The sequence below is a fragment of the Notamacropus eugenii genome, chromosome 4 (genome assembly GCF_028372415.1).
Source record: "Notamacropus eugenii isolate mMacEug1 chromosome 4, mMacEug1.pri_v2, whole genome shotgun sequence".
Lineage (NCBI taxonomy): Eukaryota > Metazoa > Chordata > Mammalia > Diprotodontia > Macropodidae > Notamacropus > Notamacropus eugenii.
In genome coordinates, this window is record NC_092875.1 from 125,588,793 (window position 1) to 125,614,182 (window position 25,390).

Genomic DNA, 25,390 nt, shown 5'->3' on the forward strand with positions numbered 1-25,390 from the left:
ACTTGGTCAGGTTTTGAGGTTATTGGTGGCCTGAGTTTTAGATTCATTCTCCTTTAGCACCTTAGTTTAAAGAGAGGAAAACTAGTTTCTGATTGCTGGCATGTTTGTCTCGTCATCTCCAATTTTAGCACACAGCCAACTCACGTTATTTAAGTTACATTTGTTTTTCTTGTCTCTTTAGCTTGCCTTTGTTCCATTATTTCCATTTAAATGTAAGCTTGTTGAGGGCCAGTACTCTTTTGCTTCAGTCTTTTTGTCCTCAGTACCTAGCACAGAATTTGGCACAGAATAGGCACCTAATAAGTGCTTGCTGACTGACTTATTCCAGCTTATCACACACACAGCAATGACAAGTTTATCTTATTGTCATCGAGTCTGAATGGAGTATCCCATTACCCCAGAATTCTGATATTGATGGGCTGCCTAATCTGTGCTGCCATTGGATGTATTCTATTGCAAGGGGTTCCTCTAGGACAAAAGGCAAGGAAGATTTTGGTGTTCTTCAGCCCTATCATGTTACAGATTATCATTTCAAAGCATTCCTCTGTAAAAAACAAAAACAAAATAACCCCCATATCTTATCATCTTATATCTTTTTTCTTAAAAAAAAGTCTCACTTTTGGGGGAGCCAAGATGGTAGACTAACCAGTAAATAGCTGTAACTCTCCCATGTTCACCTCCAAAGAACCATAAAATAGTGACCCAGAACAAATCCTGGAACAGCAGAACCAGCAAAAAAGAAACTATCTTTGAGCCCAGGAAACTTGGAAATTGGCAAGAAAGGTCTGTATCAGTCAGGTAAGGGGAACACAGTCCAGGACAGGATGCGTCCCAGCAAGCCAGTGGCAAGCCCTACCCCAGCAAACCAGGAGGAGATCTTGAATCCCAGTGTGGTAGAACAGACAAACACCAATAACATGACCCCTTTCCCTCCTATGCCTCAGTATAGTCAGGGGAATGGACAGACTTCAATTTCAAGAACCACCATGTGCTTCAGCATAGCCATGGGCAAACAGGCAACCTCCAGTGGCTAGATCCTTATGTGCTGCAGTGTAGTCATGGTAAAATTCAGAAACACCACCCACTTCAGCACACACCAGACACCAGTACTAAGATCCCAGCTCAGCACCAGGTAAGCTGCCAGACCTTTATGGCCTCCAGCAGCACCAGCCACCTCTACCTCAGCCCCTCAGCATAGCACCAGATACGAGGATCCCCTTGGGCATCAGGGCAACATCACTACAATACCTGGTAAATAGTCAAGGCCTGCAGCCTCTGCCACAAGAAGTCTGAGATGGTGCACCTTCCACCCTGGGAACAGAGCTCAAATTTAAAAGAAAGGAAAAAGACCAAAACAGATGAGCAAAAACAACAAATTTGTTGAGAATTATAAAAAAAAGTTAACTTGGAAAAAGAAAACAATTCTTTAAAAAGTATAATTGGCTAAATGGAAAAGGAAGTGCAAAAGCTAACTAAGGAGAACAACTTCTTAAAAGTTAAAAGAATGAAAAAATTGAAGAAAATGCAAAATACCTCATTGGAAAAGCAGTTGACCTAGAAAATAGATCTCAGTAGGTCACAATCATTGGACTACCTGAAAGTCATAATCAAATGGAGGATCTGGATAGCATCTTTCAAGAAATTATCAAGGAAAATTGCTCTGACATCCTGGAACCAGAGGGCAAAACAGGCAGTGAAAGAATCTACTGATCACCTCAGGACAGAGAACTCTAAATACAAACTCTAAGGAATATTATAGCTACATTACAGAGCTATCAGGTTGAGGAAAGAAAAATACTACAAGTGTCCAGAAAGAAAAAATAATTCAAATATTAGGGACTCATAATCAAGATTATATAGGACTTAGCAGCTGCAGCATTAAAGAAAAAGAGGTCATGGAGTGTGATATTCCTAAAGCCAAAGGAACAATGATTACAACCAAGAATCACTTACCATGTGGAATTAAGTATAATACATTAAGGAAAAAAATGATCATTCAATGAAATAGAAGTATTTCAAGCTTCTAGGAAGACAAGAATTTAACAAAAAATTTGATCTCCAATATCAAGACAAAAGAGAAACCTAAAAAGATAAAAAGGGAAAAGAAAATATAAGGTATTCAATGAAAATAAACTGTTTATTTCCCTACATGGGAAGTTGATACTTGTAATTCTTAAAAATTGTACCACTAATAGTACAGCTAGAAGGAATATACATAAACAAGGGTGCAGGTATAAAGAGAATTTGAGGGAATGACATGAAAATAATAAAGGGGATAAGAAAGAGGAGTACACTGGATCAGAAGGAAGGGAGAGGTACAACAGAGTAAATTATTTCAAGTGAAGAGGCATGAAAACCCTATTATAGTGGAGGGAAAGATAGGAGGGTGGGTGATGAGCATCACTTGAACTTTACTCTTATCAGCATTGGCTCAAAGATGGAATAATATGCACAATAAGTTAAATATAGAAATCTATCTTACCCAACAGGAAAGTAAGAGGAGAGGAGATTAAGTAAAGGCAGGGGAGACTGACAGAAGAGAGGGCAGCCCAGGGTAAGTGGTACACAGTAGCAAAACATTGTCAAGGAGGGAAAGGGTGAGAGGAGATAGAGGACAAACAGAAGAAAAATGGGATGGAGGGAAATACAGTTAGTTAATCATAACTGTGAATGTGAATGGGATGAATTCTCCCATAAAATGAGGGGATCAAAAAGCAGAATCCTACAAGTTATAAGAAACACACTTGAAGCAGAGAGACACACACATAAGAGACTGAAGAAGAACCCATTATGCTTTGGCTGAAGTAAAAAAAAAAGCAGGAGTAGCAATCCTGATTTCAGATAGAGCAAAAGCAAAAATATATCTAATTAAAAGAGCTAAGGAAGGAAATTGCATCTTGCTAACAGGTACCATAGACTACGAAGCAATATCAATTCTAAACATATATGCACCAAGTGGTATAGCATCTAAACTCTTAAAGGAGAAGTTAAGTGAGTTACAGGTTTGTGACCAAATAAGAGATAGAGAGCATTGCAAAATGTAAAATACATAATTTTGATCATATCAAATTAAAAAGCATTTGCAGAAATAAAACCAATGCAACCAAGATTAGAAGGAAAGCAGAAAGCTGGGAAACAGTCTTTACAGCAAGTGTCCCTTATAAAGGCCCCATTTCTCAAATATGTAGAGAATTGGGTCAAATTTATAAGAAAACAAGCCATTCTTTAGTTGATAAATGGTCAAAGGATATGAACAGGCAGTTTTCAGATGAAGAAATTTAAGCTACTCATATTTATAAGATGAAATGTTCTAAATCACTTTTCATTTGAGAAATGCAAATTCAAACAACTCTGAGGGACTGCCTCACATCTTTTGGTTATTGGCTGTAATTACAAAAAAATGAAAATGATAAATGTTGGAGAAGATGTGGGAAAATTGAGACACTAATGTACTGTTGATGGAATTGTGAACTGATCCAACTGTTTTGGAGAGTAATTTGGAATTATGCTCAAAAGACAACCAAATTGTGTCTTCCCTTTGATCCAGCAATACCACTATTAGGTATATATCTCAAAGAAATCATAAAAAAATGAGGAGGACCTACATGTGCAAAAATATTTGTAGCAAACCTTTCTGTAGTGACAAAATATTAGAAACTGAGGGGATGCCCATCAATTGGGGAATGGTTGAACAAGTTGTGGTATATGAATGTAATGGAATACTATGATGAACAGGTGGACTTCAGAAAAACCTGGAAAGACTTGTATGAACTGATGCAAAGTGAGATGAGAACAAGGAAAATATTGTACATAGTTATCAGCAACATTGCATGATGATTGACGAGTGACTCAGCTCTTCTTAGCAGCGCAACGTTCTACGATGAGTACAAAAGACTCATGAAGGAAAATGCTATCTATATCCAGATAAAGAACTGGTGGACTCTGAACACAGATTGAAGCATACTTTTCCCACTTATTTTATCCTTTTTTGTGTTTTTTTCCTTTTGATCTGTTTCTTCTTTCACAATGGAAATGTTTTACACGATAGCACATGTATAACTTTTATCAAATTGCCTACTGTTTTGGGGGGAGGGGAGGGAGAAAATTTTGGAACTTAAAATCTTATAAAAATTAATACTAAAATTTTTTTGACATACAAATGGGGAAAAATAAAATACTGTTAATAATTTTAAAAAAAAATCTCATGTTTTGGAACAGCACAAACAATATTTAGAAATCTCTGAATAACAGCCCTGAGAATGGAAAGGCAGCATTTTAGAGGATGGAGTCTCTCAGATTTTCACTGGTACAGTTCCAACATGATGATTTATTTTGCGGTTCTCCCTGCTCCTGCCCCCACATTTACTGTCCTATAATCAGGGGCTGGAAAGGGACTTTAGAGAGAGCATCTAGTCAATATTTCCTGCCCCTAGGCAAGACTGTGTTCTAAGTATCAAAAAGAGATAGTTCTCTATGCTATTCTGAAAACCTCCAAAAAAGGAGATTCCACAAAGTCTTTTGATAACCGGAATGGGTAACGGGACTCTGGAACAAATTAGAAAGTTCTCTCAGATATTTTATATTGTTCTAATTCCTTCTGGGCCTATTATCACCAGAAACAAAAGACCTGCTCACCATAGCCATTCAGGTTTTTTGGACAACTGTCTTTGTCTCTCTTACCATCTCTGATTTCTGTAACATGGAGCAGTATGATTCAGTAGTTTTCTTGGAATTTCCTTATAGGGCAGATTTCCCAAACCTGTTTATCGTAATTGTTGCTTTCCTCAGGACCTTCTCCCAAGTTCTTTAGCTGTGGTACTACATAATGAATATGCTGAAAACTGAATGTAGCAATATTGGATATCATTGGTATCTACCAACAGTCTATGCCTCCTGGGAGTTGTAGTCTACTGTTCCTTTGTATTGGGCAGCTAAATGGCACAGGGAGTACAGTGCTGGGCCTGGAGTCAGGAGGACCAGAGCACAGATCTGATTTGAGACACTTACTAGCTGTGTGACCCTGGGCAAGTCACTTAACTCCATTTGTCTCAGTTTCCTTATCTGTAAAATGAACTGGAGAAGGAAAGGGCAAACCATTCCAGTATCTTTGCCAAGAAAACCCCAAGTGGTGTTATGAAGAGTTGAATACAACTGAATAACAACAACTGCAACAATTCCTTCATATCTTTGACCATCTGCTGACATTTGTAATCTATTTTCCTTTGCACAGAAATTTCTTCCATGCTTGATTATCCCTGATTCCATTGTTGTGGCTCCAGTCAATAACCATTTATTAATCACCTAACGTGCCATGTAGTGTGCTAAGCTCTGGTGATCCAAAGAAAGGCAAAAGACAGTCCCTGCCCTCAAAGTCATAATCTAATGGGAGAGATAAAGGGAAAGCAAACATATACAAAGACATACAAGATAAATAGGAAATAATTAGCAGAGGGAAGCTGCTGAAATTAAAAGGGTTTTTTAAAATGGCTTTCCATAGAAAGTGGGATTTTATGTGGAACTTGAAGGAAGCTGGGAGGTAGAGATGAGGAGGGAGAACATTCCAAACGTGGAGGATAGCTAGAGACAATGTCTGGAGCTAAGAGATGGGAGGTCTTGTTAAATAAATAGCAAGGAAACCATTATCAGTAGGTCAAAGAGTACATGGCAGGGTGTAAGGTATAAAAAGACTGAAGAAGTGGGAGGGGAGACAGGTTATAAAAAGGCTTTAAATGTCAGAGTATTTTGTATTTGATCATGGAGGTCATAGGGAGCCACTGAATTTTATTGACTATGGGGGTGATATGGTAAGACCAATGTTTTAGTAAAATCACTGTTGCAGTATAATGGAAGAGGGCTTGAAGTGGGAAAAGACTTGTGGCAGGCAGACCAACCAGAAGGCTGTTGTCACATACAACAATATGACTTTTGAGTTGAAGATTATTTGCAAGTGGACACCATTGTAGATCAGGGTCAGCCTTTGGATTCCAAGCCCTGGAAGAAAGAATTCTATCCATTATTAGGTGGTTGGGAAGAGAAAGGATGAAGAAGGGAAGTTATGGGTAGGAATAATGTACACCAGATCTTGGGCCACGTGGAATTGTAAATACATTGGGCCAAGTTTTCTTTATAGATCATGGAGATAGAAGCATGCAGCATTAGGAGGAGGGTACTATTGCCTGGAATCAATGCTCATGCTTCATGTCCTGAATAAGTGAGGCTATAGAGTCAAAGCATTTGCCAGTGGTCTAGGACATTCTTCTCATTGTATAATCTGAAATAGTTTGACAACTTCCTGTCTCTTTTTCTTTCGAAAAGTTCTATTTAGAGAACACAAAATCGATAGGCAGAAGCTAAATCACGCTCTAACATAACTTTCCCTAAGATGGAACATTACACCTTATTTTTGTTTTCTTGAATATGACCTCTTGATAAAGTTGAACTTGGGAATACTAAACCAGCTATTCTCATGGCACATGGTAGCATATTTGTCATACCGTTAGGAAGTATAGCTCTAGAATTTTCATCATAAATATAATAGAATTTCAGTGAAATGAACTAGAGATTTAGGGGCTTTCTGACACTTCTGTATTTCTAAGAATGTTGTTCATCCTTCAAATTTGAAAAGGATCAGTGACATCAGGAGTGATGTCCTGACTTGCAAGTGAATTAGATTTACGTGAGGCATTGTTGTACAAAGTCATCATCCTCACTCTGTCTTCCCGAGTCATGAAAGTTCAGTGGCATGACAAAAGTCAAGAAAATCAGAGATGACCCAGGATGCAGCGGATGACTGTGGCATCTTTAATGCCTGACCAGCCTTTAAGTGCTCTACAGTAAATATAGTAAATACCTTCGTTAGCTGCTTTCATGGCCATTGGAACAAATTGTTCTCATCCACCCACTGAGCCAAGAGAAGTCTTTATCTGTTTGGGGTAGACCTCCCTCTAACTCACCAATAGGTTTGAAGGCGTATTGGTTACTCTCAAACAGGTTTAACCCATCTGCTGACATAGTTTTCCTGGGGTGTGCATGCTAGAGCTTCTAGGACCCACAGGTGAGAGTTGGGTGACAAATGGATGACAAAGGTGGATGAGCAGCCCTGAAAAGGGCTCAGCAAGCCCTCACATCAGAGGTGCTAGTCATCCCTGAGCAATTAGAATAGAAACTACTAGGATTTATATTTTATAGAGGTAGTTAAGTAGCACAGTAAAGAGAATGCTAGGCCTGGAATCAGGAAAACCTGAGTTCAAAAGCAGACTAAGACACTTACTAATAATGATGTGATCCCAGACAAGTCACTTACCCACTGTCTGCCTCAGTTTCCAAGGATCCTAATAGCACCTATCTCACAAGGTTGTTGTGAGGAAAAAATGAGATAATGTTTTTAAAGCACTTAGCATAGTAAGTAGGTTCTTAATAAATATTTCTTTCCCCTCTCCCTTCTTCCCCTCCTCTCCTCTTGTCTTTTTCCCTCCTTTTCCCCTCCCTCTTTCCTTCTTTCCCTTCTTCATTTCCTCACCACCTTCCCTCCCTCTCTCCTATTACAAAACCCTTTCACATATGTCTCTTATTTGAAGCAGTATAGAATAAGGGAAAGAACATTGGATTTGAAGTCGGATGGCCTCGTTTCAAATTTGAGCTCTCCTATTTGTTGCAGCATGTTCCCCCGGGCATTCATTTCACCTTTCTAAATTTCAGTTTTCCTATCTCTAAAATGGGAGTAGATGACCTCTATGATCCCTTCTAGTCTGTGTCTGAGTCTGTGATCTATCCCTATTTTTACATATAAGGAAACTGACATTCAGGAGATGTATTGATTTATACTGAATTATATCTAGTGGCATGCTGGTAAATGTTTAACAACTGGCTTCCCTCCTCTCTGTCCTATCCCCCTCCAATGTATGCAGGTCTTGCTTCTCAATTTGATCAGTATTACTAACATTCTCTCTATTGCTTTCTTAATTGTATGTAGACAGTCAACAAAACAATGAATTATACTCTGATTTGTAGCATTTGCTGATTTCTGAGGTGTCAGGTGTCAGAATTAATTTAATTCAGTTAAATTAAACTGAAAAATTAACAAGTGACTCTTGTCCAAACTGATGATGATATTTTAAAGATTTTGACCCAAATCTCCATCTCTTGATTCCTAAGTCTTGAGTTTTTTCTGTGATACCATACCTAATCAAAGCATTTCAGAGGCTGGATCGTCTAAACCTGGACAAAAAAGAACATTGCAAGTCAGTGGTCATTCAGCTTTTCCTTGAAAATCTTCAGCAAGGGGCCTCACTGCTTCAAGAGGTATCTCATTCCACTTTTGGCTAGCTCTCCTTGTTTGAAGTTTTTCCTCCTATTGAGCCAAAATCTGTGTGTCTGCAGGCTTTTATCCACTGCTCCTTATTTTGCCTTCTGGGGCAAATTGGAAGAAGTCTGGCTTCCCTTTGCCATGATGGCCCTTCAGAGACTTGCAAACAGCTAGCATGTTCTTCCCCTTCCCTTCTCTTCTCCAGATTAAACAGTCCTAGTTCGTTCAATTTGTCTTCAATGGTATAGTGTCCAGACATTTATCAGGCTAGGCATCTTCCTCTGGACGATATTCAACTTCAATTAAATAAAAAAAAAAAATGAAGCACAGAGTGTAGAGTGGATAGGAATTGGCCTTGGACTTAGCTGGACCCGAATTCAAATCTTCCCTCTGGCACAGGCCCTGGGACCTGGGAAAGCCAAGGATTTGTTAAGTACCTACTGTGCATCTGATACTACGCTAAACTCTGGGGATACAAAAGAAGGCAAAAGACGATCCCTGCCCTTGGAAAAGTGCACAATCAAAAGGAAGAGATAGTATACAAACAATGTATGTGTGGAGATAAGGAGGAGGGGAAAGGCCTGGTGTGAAGCAGGGTGAGGGAAGCTTCCGATAGGTGGGATTTTGGCTGGGACTCAGAGGAAGCCAGAGAAGCCAGGAGGTGTCATTGAGGAGGGAGAGCATTCCAGACATGGGGTAGGGGCAGTGAAAATGCCCAAAGTCTGACAGTGATATCTCCAGGTGATCTATAACCACTAGTGGAGTTGGGGAGATGCCAACTTTAATTGGGAGAGGGAGTTTCCTTCTCAGGCAAGTTTCTATACAGATAAAATCACAGGTTGAATCCCTATTGAGTTGCTTAAGACACTAGATGCTAATAATATAGTCAAGAGGCTTGTAGTCTTATAGGGGTAGATAGGACAAGGTAGGTAGGTGGTGCCACAGTTTAGAACACCATCTTTCCTGAGGTCAAATCTGACCTCAGACACTAACTGTGTGATCCTGGGCAAGTCACTTAACTCTGTTGGACTCAGTTTCCTTACCTGTAAAATGAGCTGGAGAAGGAAAGGGCAAACCCTCCAGTATTTTTGCCAAGAAAACCCCAAATGGGGTCATGCAGAGTCAGATATGACTGAAATAACAACAAAGTTATATGTACAGAGAAGGCAACATGAAGCTATTTGAGGAGACAGAGAGGAGCTAGCCATTGAAGCTTCTAAAATGTAGGGTATTAAAGCCTTTCTGCTCCTCTTAGACAAGGTCTTAGGTATTGCCCTATGTTTTGTATGTAAATCAAGCTGAAAATAGATAAGCTAAGACACATACACTATCTATGCCTTGACACCATGACCTGATTACAACCATCCGCTGTAATCATGTTTCCATTTCCTACTTTAGAGCCATTCAAGAAAGGTAATATCCCTCCACACTCACCAATGGGAATTCTACTTTTTCAAATAAATCTTGCTTCATTCTATTGGATTATTCTTTAGAAAACAAAATGAAGTATAAATCTGATTGAGATGTTCTCTAAACAATCACTTGGGCCTTCAGCCAACCCAGATTTCACGAGTGGGCAAAATAATGTGATGTTTTTACTGCTTCCTCTAAATGTCTTGAGCTTACTTGGCTGCCTCTGCACACCACTGGTGTTCTCTCTTCCTTTGATTCATAAGAAGCCTTGAAAAATCTCTTATTTTGACTCTTTCAGCCCGTGGCTGGGAATGCACCAAGGACAGATGTGGAGAAGTAAGAAACGAAGACAATGCCTGTCATTGCTCAGAGGACTGCTTGACCAAAGGGGACTGTTGTACCAATTACCAAGTTGTTTGTAAAGGTATGCGGTTTTCTCTTTTTCTGGGTCCTCTTCAGATCTGGGAGAACAAAAGCTGGACTTAGTCCAGGAAACAATGAATTTTATTGCCTTGGATACTAGTTTGGGAACTTGAAGAGAAATAACCACTTCCCTCTGTCTTGCCACTGCAAAATGAAGGGGATATAAAATAGAATTTGATAATTACATAGAGCTGCTTTTCCAACAACATAAGGCAAGGGAATGTGGTGGGAAAAAAAATTCTGGATTTGAAATAAACCAAGACCCGGATTTGAATTCTACCTCTAATACTTAATAGCTGTGTGACCAAGATAAGTCACTTAACCTTTCTGAGCCTATCTTCTCATTTGTAAAATGAAAATAATGATAATATTTGTGTTGCACATCTCACAGGGTCATTATGAGGATCAAATGGATATGTCAAGCCCTTGGTAAACTTGAAGGTGCTAAAGAAATGCCAGTTAATATGAATGTTAGGTGCTCTTTGATAACACATTAAAAAAAAAAAACCAAGCAAGTAGCCCTTCCTTCTCTTTTTACTCCAAATGAACTAATTTTGTGATTTTCTTGGAGAAGATCACTAGGGTGTATGAGACCTTCTTTCTTGGTCCAGCCCAAATTCTCTGTTCCTTCTTTGACTTCATGAATATTTTACTGTGATCCTCCTTTTGATCATGAGCTTGGATACTAACTGAGGAGACTTTGAGGATGGGGCTAGGGAGACTGTCACCTGGGGACCGGTTCAGTTAAGGTTAGAGAAGCCCATCATCAGGGTGAACTGATTACTGTGTGAAAATTTCTTTTTTTTCCTTTTTTTTTTTGGCCACTCCAGTTGATAAAAACTGCCTCCTGAAGGGAAGTAGGATTTAGTAGAATCTGTATCTGTGGAGAGAATACTCGTGCCAACTGAATCATGGATATTCTAAATACCACATTGAGTGCCTTCTTTGAGAGCAGGAAGAGAGTGCCCCATTAATATTAGATGTGTTTTTAAGGTCTTCCCTATTTCAAGGTACATAATCTTCAGGCTTGCAGTCAATAGCTAAGTTCTCACTGAGCCTGGCAGGTTTACAAGGGAACTCTTTACATAGAAACAGTTTTTCTCAAGGGTTGGTCACAAACTTTTCCTTCAGTACTGGACATGTGATTTTTGTTTGCCCTGAGAAAAGTGGTACAAGACAGACAGCTTTTGATACATTTTGTTTTCTGCAGAGAAAATATCTCTTCATCTGAGTCCTTCTCTAGATGGGGAGAGGGGGTGGGATGTGGGAATGAAGGGAAAATCTTTTTTAGATTTCTGCCCCCAGATTTAAGCAGCAGGCACGGTATAGCCTAGGTTAGAGGCAGAAGGCTGTGTGGCTTTGCAGAGGATGATGATGATACCCTATCCCTCATGGAACTGTGCTCTGAGAATCGAATGGAAAAGCATGAATGTCTATGAATGGGCATTGTCCCTGTAAAGTACTAGATAGCAATACTATTAATTCTGCTTTCTGGTCCAGACCATGCTTTCATTGGGGCACAAAATTCCTAGCAAGGAATTGCATTATCAATGCAAACTGGCACCGTTCCTGCGACTTTGAGTCTGAGAACTGCCAGGGTGAAGCAAAAGTTAAATGACTTGCCGAAGGTGACAGAGCTGGTGGGATTTAAACCTAGGCCTTCCCAAATTAAAATCACCTCTCTGCTGTGCTCAACTGATAACACATAACAGCTCACATTTGTATAGCACTTTGCAAAATGCAAATCCTGCTATTTATAACAACTCAGAGATAGTGAGAGTATATCCCCTTTTTTCAGATAAAAAAACTCCGGCTCAATAAAATGAAGAAACTGAGTCAAGTTCACAAACTCCTTAACGTTTCCCTCACTAATTTGTGTATGTCTCTTTTTCCTTATTAAATCGTAAGCTCCTTAGGAGTGTGGCAATCAGGTGACAAAGTGGAAAGAGTTCCAGGCGTTGGAGTCAGGAATAGCTGTGTTCAAATGCAGCCTTAGATATTTACTAACTGTGTGACCCTGGGCAGGTCACTTAACTCCATTTGCCTCAGTTTCTTCTCTGTAAAATGAGCTGGAGACGGAAATGGCAAACCACTCCAGTGTCTTTGCCAAGAAAACCCCAAATGAAGTCATGAAGAGAACGTGACTGAAATGGCTGACTAACAAAACTGAAATCTCCCTAGAAGTCAGATTCCTATCAATCTTTTCCTGCCTCCTAGCATAGGGCTCTGCACCTTGAATAGTCTGTAAGCTTCTTCAGGTCGAGGACTGTTTCCTTCATGTTTTTTTTTTTTTTTTGTCTTTGTATCCTTAGCAAGTAGCACAATGCCTGGGATATAGAGGGACATAAAAAATGCTCTTTGATTGGTTAAATGAATTAGCTAAATTTGGAATAGCCAAGTCAATACTTTGAATCCAGGGTTTTAGACTTCAAGTCTAATGTTCTTTCTACTTCCAGTGAACTGTTTTTAGTGGTTAAAGGGTTTTATTCAAGATCTAAGATCTCAAAGCTATAGACAAGTAGGTTCTTATACTGACAGTCTTCTATTACCCTTGTAAATTTTTTGCTCATCTTGGTCTGTGAAATGGGAATTGTAGCCTATGTTACATAGGATCACAAAGTTATAGATTTAGCACTAGGTCTTTAAACTAGTCCAATCTCCTTATATTATAGATAAAGCAACTGAGACCCAGGGAAGTTAAATGCTCACACAGGTAGCAATAAGTGATAGGTCTGGGATTTGAATCCAGGTCTCCTGATTTCAAATAAAGGCAGTGGCAGTGTTGATTTTGTACTTATGTACCTGGCACCTAACAGGTGCTTTATAAATGCCTGCTTATTGTTTAGTCATTTCGCTCGGGTCTTTGTGACCCCATTTGGTTTTCTTGGCAAAGATACTGGAGTGGATTGTCATTTCTGTCTCCAGCTCATTTTAGATATGAGAAAACTGAGGCAAACAGCTAGTAAGTGTCTGAGGCTAGATTTGAACTCAGGTCTTCTTAACTCCAGGCTTGGGGTCCTATCCACTGCCCCACCTACCCACCTATAGCAGCATGTATAGTTGTAGAAAAAAGGGGAGTCATGACAACAGCAGCAGCAGCAGCAGCAGCAACCGTAACAACAACAGAGCTTTTTTTTCTTTCCCCTGAGAGAATAAGAAAACTTTTATCCCTGGATATTGTTATCTTCTTTGATAATTCTTTGATAATTGTCGTGTCATAAAAATTGCTCTGGGCCTGAAATCAGAGGGTCTAAAAGTCATAAGCTAGGTGCATGACCTTGGCCACCTTCTCTTGGCCTCAGTTTCCTTATCTCTAACATGGGTGGTTCGTATTAGATGAGTTCTCATGTCATTTCCAGCTCTAAGTCTGTGATTCTACTGCCATTTGGTCCCATGCCTTTCTGAATGCTTATACATGCATCATTCAGGACTTGCAGACCAAGACTCTTAGATTCATATCTCCTGGGATTGTCTATATCATGCCTATACTCTGACAGCCCAGACTTAGGCACTGGCTAGGTTATCATAAATTTACTTTTAGGTGGGCCACACCTGTCCAGGTACAAAAGAGTTTATAGGTCTTGGAATTGCTCATGTTAGACTCTAGATAAAATGTTTGGCTATGTTCACCATCAAGTTCCCCATTTCCCCTTGTAGGAGAGTCCCATTGGGTGGATGATGATTGTGAGGAAATAAAGGCACCAGAATGCCCTGCAGGGTAAGTGCAACTTATGTTTATGTTGGAAGTTCTATTATCTGATAGAATATTGATGAAGCAATTGGATGGATTAATAGAGACGGTAAAGTTCAAGGATGATTAGGGAGGGTATACAAATATAGAACACATTACTTTTGGATTCTTGAGATCTGATTTAAAACACTGTCTCTGTCAGTTACTAGCTGTGTGACCTTGGAGAAGTCTCTTTACCACTCTGTCTTGTCTTTGGTAAAATGAAGAGTTTAGATTTGATAACCTGCAATATTCCATTCAACTCTAAAGACTTTGAGTTTATGAAGTGACTTCATGCTTGACTACAGGAGGATATTAATAAACTAGTCACAGGTTAAAATCCATGTACATTTTTATGAAATTTGTAGTTTTCTTGCTGTCCTCTGAAGATCGTAATGATGATGATGATGCTTTTAGGTCTGTGAAACACTTTACACATATTCTTACTTGATCTTCACAATACTTCAAGGAAGGTGTTTCATTCCCATTTTATACATGAGGAAGCTGAAGCTGCAAGGGTCAAGTGACTTGCCCAGGTCACCCATCTAGCAAATATCTGCAGCAGGATTTTAACTCTTCATGAACTCCTGGTCCCTCATTCTCTCCATTATACCAGCTGTATCCACTATGTTCCATGTTAACTAATTTTATAGGAGCCTTCTGGGCAACATTAAGGAAGGAAGGAAATTTTCCTGGTGGTGTTTTTGCAGTGATCCCCTTTGGAGAGCTGCAGCTCTTTGTCTGGAGGATACCTTTGGCTTCAGAATTTCTACTTACCAAGAGGAGAGCTACAAATAGATACAGCCAACTCTTTGGACCACTGAGGCATTGTCTCTGCGAACCTCCAGACTTTGGCGGTCCATTCAGCTTAAATGTGATCAGCATAGGACCATTTCTGGTTCTTTATACGAACGTGTATAGTCTGTAATAATAGTGTACCTAGCATATCGTCTTCTGTGGTGGAAAGTGGACAATAAAATAAAGGCAACATGGTATAATGGAAAGGATGGTGGAAGTTGAGTCAGGAGACCTGGGATTCGAATTCTAGTTCAAACATTGCCTAGCTGTAGGACCAGAGACAAGTCATTTGATTCCTAAGTCTTAATTTCCTCATCTGTAAAATGGGGGATAATAACATACATACTAGCTACCTTACAGAAGAATTATTATGAAAATACTTTGTAGACCTTAGAAGTTCTGGATAATTCATTGTTATTATTTTGTTTCCATTTGTGATTTCAGGAGTGTAGGGAACTGCCAGCGAGGAAATGCCTTGTACCAATACAAGTCAGAAATTGTCCTGTAGCTTATAGTCTTAGAGAGTGGCATGGATCACTAAGAACTGAAATGATTTGCCCAGGGTCACACAACTGATGTATCAGGGCCTGATCCCATGTTTCTCTGACTCCATAGCTGTCTCTCTGCCCACCATATCTCATTATTATTAATAATAACATTATTTGTTGATGGGTTAACTTAGGAAACTTGTGACAATTTTTCTAAATGTATTTAGGCCCAGAGTCCACAGCTGAGAAACTTAGTTGCTGTGTTTATTTTATGAACATCAGGGTGTGACATGGACTTTGTTGTGGCATTTTGGGGAGAGTTTTTGAAATGATTGTGACCTTCAGTTCTTGTATGCTAAGTCAGTGAAGCAAAAGTTCTGGCAGATCCTATGGAGGAGTAATGGCTTTGTGTACTGGCCTAGCAACGGCCTGTGTATACTTGCTGTCCAAGAACCAGTCTAGCTAATCTTGGAGAGGGTCATCACCTGTTTGGCTGTTTACGATAGCTTAAGTTTTTTTGTTTTGTTTTGTTTTGTTCAAAGTAACTCTTGAAGACCATCTAACAATTAAATGAGCACTTTACAAACCTTAAAGCACTATCTAAATATTAGGTATTATTTTCTACTGAGTCATGGGTGGGGTGGTGTTTTGATCAGCATCTGTGGAGGGATTTCCCAAGCTGCTTAAATCACAGAACCCCCTCTCCCCAAACTGAAGAGAAAATAATTTATAAACATGGCAGAACCTTGTTGGTGTAGTGACCAAAGAGCCAATCTTGGAGGCAAAGACTAGGGTCAGACTCATGCTTCTGATGGTTACTGGCTATGTGACCCTAGACAAGTCACTTATCCTCTCAATGACCTAGGCAATTCTTTAAGAAAAGAAATTTCAGAGAAGGTGCCATCTTGCCTCACAACAAAGAGATTCATCACCTAGGAGTTGTCTATAGCCATAAAATCACAGATCTAGTTCCTGTCTTCATTCTTGATTATAGACATAGACCCAAAGAACTGGACTGAATTGACCACAGGTTGGATTTCATTCTTATGTAGTAAAAACCTGATCTAATATTGTCAACCCAGAAGGTATGTGTTAATGCTGGGTCCTGATAGATACCACTATTCCTTTTTTTGGGGGGTGGAGGGGAAACATTTGGGGTTAACTGACTTACCCAGGGTCACATAACTAGTAAGTTTCTAAGGCCAGATTTGAACTCAGATCCTCCTGACTTCAGGGCTGGTTCTCTGTCCATTGTGCCACATAGCATCCCACATTGCCACTATGCTAAAGGGATCCTACTCAGCTTGTGAAGAACTCACAAAACCTAACTTAGCATAGTACGTTGGGCCATGTCTAGGTTTTCTTGAGTCTGGAGTAAGAATGCATTCCATAGCTCTTTGCTGCCTTTCTCTATCAGTCCCAACTATCATTTACTGCTTTTCAGCCTCTAGTACCCCTCCCCCTCTCCTCCAGGGCATCTAATCTTTAATGATCTCTTGAGCTTTCTCCCTGCTTTTCTATCTAGGCCCCTCTAGTAACGCACAATTAGTATACATAATTGAAATGGTAGAAATCATTTCTCTAATGCAAAATGTTTTGTTGTTAAAAGGTTTGTGCGCCCTCCATTAATCATCTTCTCTGTGGATGGCTTCCGTGCATCCTACATGAAGAAAGGGAGCAAGGTGATGCCTAACATTGAAAAACTAAGTAAGCAATTTTACTGTCTTCACATCTACCACCTCTGGCCTACATGTTCACTTAATTTCCAGCTGCTTTAGATCTATGGATAGGACTCCTCTTACTCTATTTGTACAATGAAATGAATTTAGATATCTTGTGATATGATGGTTATAAGAGAATTGGAAACTCACGAATACGTGATAAAGTAGAAATGGTACATGTTAATTATTAGTAGTTTTGTAAGAGTTTGTAAAAAGGGCTTTTTAAAGAACATGCAAATGGGAATTGTTCCATCTTCCTGTTGTATGTTTTTCCATTTTTAACCTCTACAATTGTGTTTTCAGGATCTTGTGGCACACATTCTCCTTACATGAGACCTGTCTACCCTACAAAAACCTTCCCTAACTTATATACCTTGGCAACTGTAAGTTTTTTTAAAAGGATATATTTAATATATTCAAAGGAAGAATTCACACTGAGATTATTTAAAAGGGAAAAATGTTTTTAAGAACTGATAAATAGTGTTGGAAGAGAAACTAGCATGTTTTCAAACATTCTTTCATCTGTAATTTATGGCAATGCAGTAGTTTTTACTTAAATCTCAATAAAAAAAATTCACTTTGACTTTAAATGCTAAAACCCTTCAGCATATTCCTCACTAAACGAATGTGTTGGTTTGTTAGAAATAAAAGGTTGTTAGTGAAAAGTCCTTTATACTAGGACTAAGAGGGATATTTAGTTTTTCAAACCTAGTGGGCTCTGTTGCTTGTCCTCTGAGTTTGAAGTTTAATTATGTTTTGCTAATTGTATAATTAGAATCTTAGGTATTCTATAAAATTCAGGCACCCACCATTTTTGGTTGCTTGGTAGTAGATGGGATAAGAGTACTGAGAAAATAAGGAAAAGAGAGTTAGAAGGGAGAAGAAACTTTTAAAAGAAGTAAAAGAATTTCTAACTAAGCTCCAAAATTTAGGAACTAATTAAAAATGAAAAATGTCTATGTTCTAGTTCACCACTCTTACATTGCTTACTGCCATATTTATTACCCTCTTTAATAAAGAGTATGGCTAGTGCATCTTTAGAACATTCCTAAATTTATATATTTTAAAGTTACTATTCTATGTATATCTATAATGGGGATAAATGTTTTCTTGTTTAATAAGTAGGTAATTTGAGACATCTGTATACCTATACATGTATGTATATATGGATGTATCAGTATCCATACATATATATGTGCATACAATACACATATGTGTATATGTATGTGTGTATACAGACATATATGCTTGTATGTATTCACACATATATCTATGTATATCACAGCACAACTTTCTAAAGTAATTACTCTTGGATTAGAATTGTTCCTAACTTTTTGCATATTGAGGAAATTTTACTAATGCATCTCCATTTTTTTACAGGGACTTTACCCTGAATCACATGGAATTGTTGGTAATTCAATGTATGATCCTGTATTTGATGCTACTTTCCACCTTCGAGGACGAGAGAAATTTAATCACAGATGGTGGGGAGGCCAACCAGTAAGTTTGAGTTTTTGCTGTGTTTTGGAAATTTTGGTTTTCTTTGCCTCACACCTGTGATTTTCATAATTTTGAGAAGTCCCATTTTGGAAATACCCTCCAACATTTGGCAATTCATCTGCAATTTATTGTCTTAAAGGTAATAAGTATGGGGCACTGAGTGGTTGATCAGTTATTCAATAAGCGATTATTAAGCTCTTACCCAGTGGTACTGTGCCCTAGTGAAGTAACTTACTCTTAGTTATGCCTAAGTATATGTCAGAGGTAAGATTTGATTCTTCCCATGTCTCCTTCCTTCCATTGCTGTGTGCATAGGGTTCTCTAATAGAATTCCTCTCTTTGAATGAAATGACTCTTTGTACACCTTAAATGTTATAAAGGTAGCCCTAACTTGATTTTACCTTAAGGAATCCTTCATTACCATCCCTCGCCCCCACACTCAGATTTTTTAAATCAACAAAATGGAAAGTAAAATAGAAGTTGTTTTTGTTGCTGCTGCTGTGTCTGACTCTTCATGACCCCGTTTGAGATTTTCTTGGCAGACACTGGAGTAGTTTACCATTTCCTTCTCCAGCTGATTTTCCAGATCAGGAAATTGAGGCAAAGAGGGTTAAGTGACTTGCCCAGGGTTACATAGCCAGGAAGTGTATGAGGCTAGATTTGAACTTAGGAAGATGAGTTTTCCTGACTCTAGGCTTGAGGCGATATCCAGTGTACTACCTAGCTTCCTGAAGTACAGAATATTTATTTGACTTCAATAAAATCTTTTCTTATTGACTTGGGGTACATGTAACCCACCTGCTTTAATGGGAAACAAATTAACACATATCCCCATGACATCACTTGTATTTATCCCTTTTTCTTCACTCACATAGCCACCATCTTACTTCTGGCTTTTATAATAACATACTCAGTCTATTGCAGTATCCTCCTACACAGGCTCCTATCTTTCATTTTCTACCTTCTCTAATCAATCCTCCACAGGCCTGCCAAAATAATCTTCTAAAAACAAAAACCATGTGACCATGTCACTCCCTCATTCAAGAATTCATGAGGCACTGATTATCACTGACTCCCTCCTGCCTCTGAGGATAATCTTCATAGTTTGTCTCCAGTCCTTCTTTTCAGAATTATTTCAAATCATTCATTTTTGTGCACTTTACAATCTGGCCAAACTGGCCAATTTAACTCTTCCTTGACATCAGTATTCTGTTTCCCACTATTGACATTTGTACGGGTTCTTCTCCATAGCCAGAATGCATGTGGGATTATAGGATCACAGATTTCAAATGGAAAGAGATATTCTGGGTCATTTAGTCCAGCCCCATCATTTTACATATGAGAAAATGAAAGCCAGAGAAATTAAGGAGGTTGCTTAAGGTCAGTTCAGTCATTTTTCAGTCATGTCCGACTCTTCGTGACCCCATCTGAGGTTTTCTTGGCAAAGATAGGGGAGTGGTTTGCTTGTTTAGGGTCACAAGGGAGTAACTGGGAGTTGGGATTTAAACTCAGGACCTCTGGCTTGAAATCCAATACACAGCAGCACATACCATTCTGTATGGCTTGCCTCTGCCTCAGAGTTAGTCCTTAACTTCTGTTAAGGATCATTTTAGGCACCATCTCCAACAGGAACCATCTCCTGATCCCTCTTAGTTGTAGGTACTTAACAATGGTTGTTGGATTGGTTTAGATTAAACACATAGATACTATATTGCTCATAGAGAGTAGAGTTCAAATGCTTGACATTGGAGACCAGAGATACAATTCCCATAAGAGTGTTACATTGTGTACATTCAGGTAGAGTCACTAAGAAGATACATTGTATCCAGAACTATTTGCCATGACTTCATAGGTATTTATGAGAAAACAGAGGGCAAATATACCTTTCCTTTTAAAACACCACTCTGAAAAATGGGGCAAGTAGGTGGAGCAGTGGATAGCGCACTGGGCCTGGAGTCAGGAAGATCTGAGTTCTGACACTTATTAACAATTTGCCTCAATTTCCTCATCTATAAAATGAACTGGAGAAGGAAATGACAAAACACTCTAGTATAGTTGCCAAGAAAACCCCAAAAAGGGGTCATGAAGAGTCAGACATGACTGAAATGACTGAACAGCCACTTTGAAAAAAACTGCCATTTGTACCCGAAATAGTGGGGTTTCAGAATAGAAGGTCAGTGGGCAAATGTAAAATGTAGATTTTCCACTAAAATAAACGTGATGGAAGATTTCCCTGTTCATTCGTGTTCAATGCTTCTTTTCAATGGATTTTCTGATTCTGCTGTCTGTAGTAATGCTATATACTCTCATGGCACCTTTATGGCCCAAGTTAGGATCATAGTGAGATGTTGTTTATGGGTTAGATTTTTACAAGCAAGGTTCATGAAAGAGTACCATTTAAGAGTCAATTAAAAATTCTATCTAAATAGTTTTCTGTTAAAACATAACCACCTAGTTTCTTTTCTGACTTCAATGTGGAATCCAAACTTGTTTGGGGACACACCAAAGCTAGAGATAAAAGGCAGTTTTATCAAGATGTGTTTGGTTGCCTCAGCATTGACATTGTTTCCTTTGGCTTAACATGACTCAGGAAGAAGAGAAGTCACTCTAAGCGCTTCTGTAGATGTGACTATCAGACGGGAGGTGTAGTACTAACTAAGCGAACAAAATGAGGTCACTGTTTCAAGTTGGCTACTCGAACACTTCCTGTTTGTCTGTTTTCCAAATATTTTTCAAGAAGACAACAACAGGCTTTAACCAAACATAAATCCTTAAAGAAATTAAGACCTAGCTAAATTGGATGTGTTGTTTTATTTCATCATCTTGAAGCAAAATGGCTGCCAAACACATGTTCAATTGGATTTATCTTAAAACAAACTGAGCATAATAGATTTATAATTTCAAGTGAAATCATCTTTTTTATTATACTATGTTATGGAAATGCTTGTTGTATTCCATAAATTAAAAATAAAATAAAATTTAAAAACACTTAATTTTTCAAAATAGCAGAACAGATATTCATTGAGCATTGATTATGCACAGGATACAAGGAGAGGTGTTGGGAATACTGAGATGAAAAATAACAGCATTTCTTCAATCAAATTGCTTACAGACTAATAGATATGATATGTGTAAAAAACTCAAGTGGGGTCATGAAGAGTTGGACATAACGCAACAGCAACAGGAGGTCAAAGAGTAATTCAGCAATGATTTATGAAACATCTACCATGTGTAAGGTTCATTCCAGGAAGTGGAGATACAAAGGCAAAAATGGAACAGTTCTTGCTCTCATGAAACTTACTAGATCACTTTTCACTAGTAGGATCACATGGAGATAAAAGTCAAATGAAAAAAGTAATGTCCCCAGCCTGCTACCTTAACACAAACTAGGCACATTGTCCATAATCTTAGGCAAATCTGCTACTTCTGCACCTGTTGTTTGAGAAAATAATATTTCTTGTCACCCATCTCTCATCTTCCACCTTCGTTGATTATTTAGCTATGAGTTCTGTCATTAGGCACTTTTCCCTAAAACAGTTTTAGGTTTTGATTCAGCTCATTCACCCAATTACTTTCCGTATGGTCAGTCTTGAGAGGTCTTGCCTTTTCCATTTTGCCAACCTTCAAATGGGTGACCCCATTCTTCTGGTAGCCAGGTCTGGTAAAACAATGGATTAGATTAAAGGATGCTTCCAATCATGGCTCAATAGTTGGAAAAAAATTCCCAAAGAAGTGAATTATTCAAGAAGGAGACAGAAAAAGAATAGCAGATAAAGGCTAAAGTAGACATTGCTTTAGAGAGAATGGATGTTAAACTGTCTTGGAACAGCAACTTTTCCCCTATTTAAACCAAAATTATAACCATATGGGGTTAAGTGGATGAGTCTTGGAGAGAGCTCTCACACGCACTCTCCTTGAAGGGCTACCAGGAGAAGTTGTTTCTTCTGTATTCTTTACTAATGATGTCTGCCCCTTTGCTAAAGAGAATGAATTTCTGATAAATAATCCAAGTCTTCAGGAGTTTGGGGACCCTCCCTCGGGGGATTTTCACTAGCTCTTGCACTTCTTTTTTCTTTGCATAGGGAAGGATTTTGAATTGAAAAAGAGAATGAAGATATTTAAAAACTGTATGCTTTGCTCCCCCCCACTTTTGAAGTGAAAGCAGAATGTCAGAGATGTCAAATTAAATCAATCACTTAAAAATCATTTATTAAGTGCCCACTGTGTGCCAGACACTGGTGCACAGTACTGGGGATACAAAAAAAGGCAAAAGACAGTCACTGTCCTCAAGGCGTTTATGGTTTGATGAGGGAGACCACATGCGATACACACATACACACGTATGTGTGTATATATATATATATATATATACATATGTATAAAATATACATACACACACACAAAGTAAGCTGTATACAGGGGAAATATAAGATAATGAATAGGAAAAAGGTACTGGAATTAAGAGGACTTGGGGAAGGCTTCCTGTAGAAGGTGGGGGTTTTAGTTGGGACCTAAAGGAAGCCAGAGAAGATAGTGGTATTAAAACAATGGTGCTATATTCAAGCCTACCCAGACAAATCATATTTCATGTGTTTGTGGTTAAATCATCAAGTGCTTATGCATTAATTGGGAAAGAGTACTGGCTCTAGACTCAGAGGAATTGGGGTCTAATCCCACCTCTAAAAGTTTCTGATGCATGGGATCTTGGGCATGGTCATTAATGAATGGTCATCTCCATGGGCCTCAGTTTCCTTCTCTGTAAAGTGAGATAATTGGCCCGGATAGCCTCTGAGATGCCTTCCAGCTGAAACTCTATGAGCCTACAGTTGTATTACATAGGACTGTGGAGGTACATGAAGGTAACAGAAGGTGTGGTCTCTCCTTTTAAGGAGATGTACTTTAGCTGGGGCTCACAGTAAGTGATTCCAGAGCAGTTAAATGGCCACATGTTGGCAAGTACTGGATCCCAAGTCCTTAGGGAATAAAGAAGGGAATAAATAAAATGGAGAGGACTTCCTGGATCATGTGACTTATTCATTACAAGATGCCTCTGAGCTAGGGCAGTTTTATTAGCCTTATTTATGTTCAGATGTTGATTTTGAGCACAGGGCTGAAAACCATGACTTTAGGTAGGTAAGACAGAGAGAAAAAGCCTTAGGATTAAAACCAGGAAACATCCTTGGTCTTCAGGTTTCCATTTTACTTTTCCATGTGATTAGTTCTTTGCGTAGCTGTCCCTTCAGGTCTGAAATACTCTCTCTTCTCACCTTCAACTTTTAGTTTTCTTTATTCTGTCAAGACTCAACTCAAATTCCACCTTTTCTAATGCTCTCCTAGGTTCCTGTGGGATACAAAGATGGATAAATCATCCTTATTATCAAAGAGCTTACGACTAGGTAGGAATGAGGGACAGAGGAAGCATGTTCATACACACACACACACACACACACATACACACACACACACACCCCTCGTGTATGTGCGTGTGTGTTCTCTAGTGTGTCCATGTTCCAAAAGCTATTAAAACTTAAAACTACATTAATTATTTTGGTACACCCTATAGGCACATACAAACACATATGTATGTATGTATAGTTAGAGATATAAATATATTTAGATATTATATGTAAAATATATTTTATATATTAACATATGATATAATATATTAATATGTATTTACATCTATTTATCTATGATGATGTATAGAAATATATGAAAAGACAAAGGCTACTAGTATTATTTGTGGGTAGGAGATAGGCACTGAGGAAAATTTCATTGAGGAGGTAACATTGGCTTGGCCTCAAAAGAGAGGCATATGTAGTATTATAGAAAAAGTATATACTTTCAAGTCAAAGGATCTGGGTTTGAATCTCAGCTCTTCTGCATACTACCTGTATTTTCCCATTTATGGAACTCATTACTTACTTTACTTGATGAAGGCATTGGACTGGATGATCTCCAAGGTTCCTTGCTGTTGGAGGCAGCAGAGTGGATAGAGTGTTGGACCCGGAGTTTGGAAGACTTGAGTTCAAATCTAGCTTTAGACACTTCCTAAGTGCGTGACTGAGGTCAAGTTACTTAAACTTGTCTATCTCAGTGTTTTCATCTGTAAAATAAGGATGATATTAGCACCTACCTCACAGCAGTGTTGTAAGGTTAAAATTTGTTAATGTTTATAATGCATGTAGCAAACCTTGAAGCATCATATAGATGCTGATATTATTGTTGGTGGTATTAAGTCCCTTGATCTTAGGATAGCTAGCATTTAAACTGTTATAGAAATATAGAAGGAACATGAGAAGGAGTGTGTTGTAGAGAATAGAGAGGTGGCTTTGGAGTCAAGATGACCTGGGTTCGAATCCTGATTCTGATGCATATCGGCTTCCCTGAGGAAGCTTCTTGACCTTTCAACGTTCAATGAAATTCTCCAAGACTAAAATATGTAGAAAATTCCCTATCTGTGTGGTTAGAGGAAATTTCCTTACAGAGAGCTCTTTACACCAATTAAAGTATTTGTTTTTGTTATTCAGTTGTTTCAGTTATGTCCAACTCTTCATGGCCCTGTGTACTTTTGTCCATGGGGTTTTCTTGGCAAAGATCCTGGAGCAGTTTGCCATTTCCTTCTGTGGTGATAAATAGAGGTTAAGTGACTTGTCCAGGGTTGCACAGCTAGGAAGTGTCTTCAACTGGATTTGAACTCAGGTCTTCCTGACTCCAACCCCAGCACTCTGTACTGCCTATTTGCCCAGTGAAATATAGGACTAGACAAAAAAAATCATAAATAGCTAATGCTATACAGGCTGTAGCAGCTCACATTAAAATAGTTACAAAGTACTTGACATGAATAAATTTGCTTCAGAGCAGCCCTATTAGGCAAGTACTACAAGTTTTAGCATCCTTATTTACCTGACTCTGTGTCCCTGGATAAGACACAGAAACTCTTGGGGTCTTAGGAAAGTCTCCATGACTCTGAAGTAGTGGAGAAGATGTCAACCTGTGTGGGGAGAGGGGA

The 25,390-nt window shown here is 38.7% G+C and overlaps 1 protein-coding gene across 9 annotated transcripts in view; it reads left to right on the forward strand.

Annotated features, from left to right (window-relative positions):
* Nucleotides 1-25,390, forward strand: part of ENPP2 (ectonucleotide pyrophosphatase/phosphodiesterase 2) — a 177,135-nt gene that overhangs the window by 61,857 nt on the left and 89,888 nt on the right. For all 9 annotated transcript variants that reach the window (XM_072603207.1, XM_072603210.1, XM_072603214.1 and 6 more), the window contains exons 4-8: nucleotides 10,017-10,142; nucleotides 13,799-13,859; nucleotides 16,767-16,864; nucleotides 17,182-17,261; nucleotides 18,259-18,378. In XM_072603207.1, coding sequence (XP_072459308.1) covers nucleotides 10,017-10,142; nucleotides 13,799-13,859; nucleotides 16,767-16,864; nucleotides 17,182-17,261; nucleotides 18,259-18,378 — 485 coding nt within the window. The remainder of the gene's footprint in view (nucleotides 1-10,016; nucleotides 10,143-13,798; nucleotides 13,860-16,766; nucleotides 16,865-17,181; nucleotides 17,262-18,258; nucleotides 18,379-25,390) is intronic.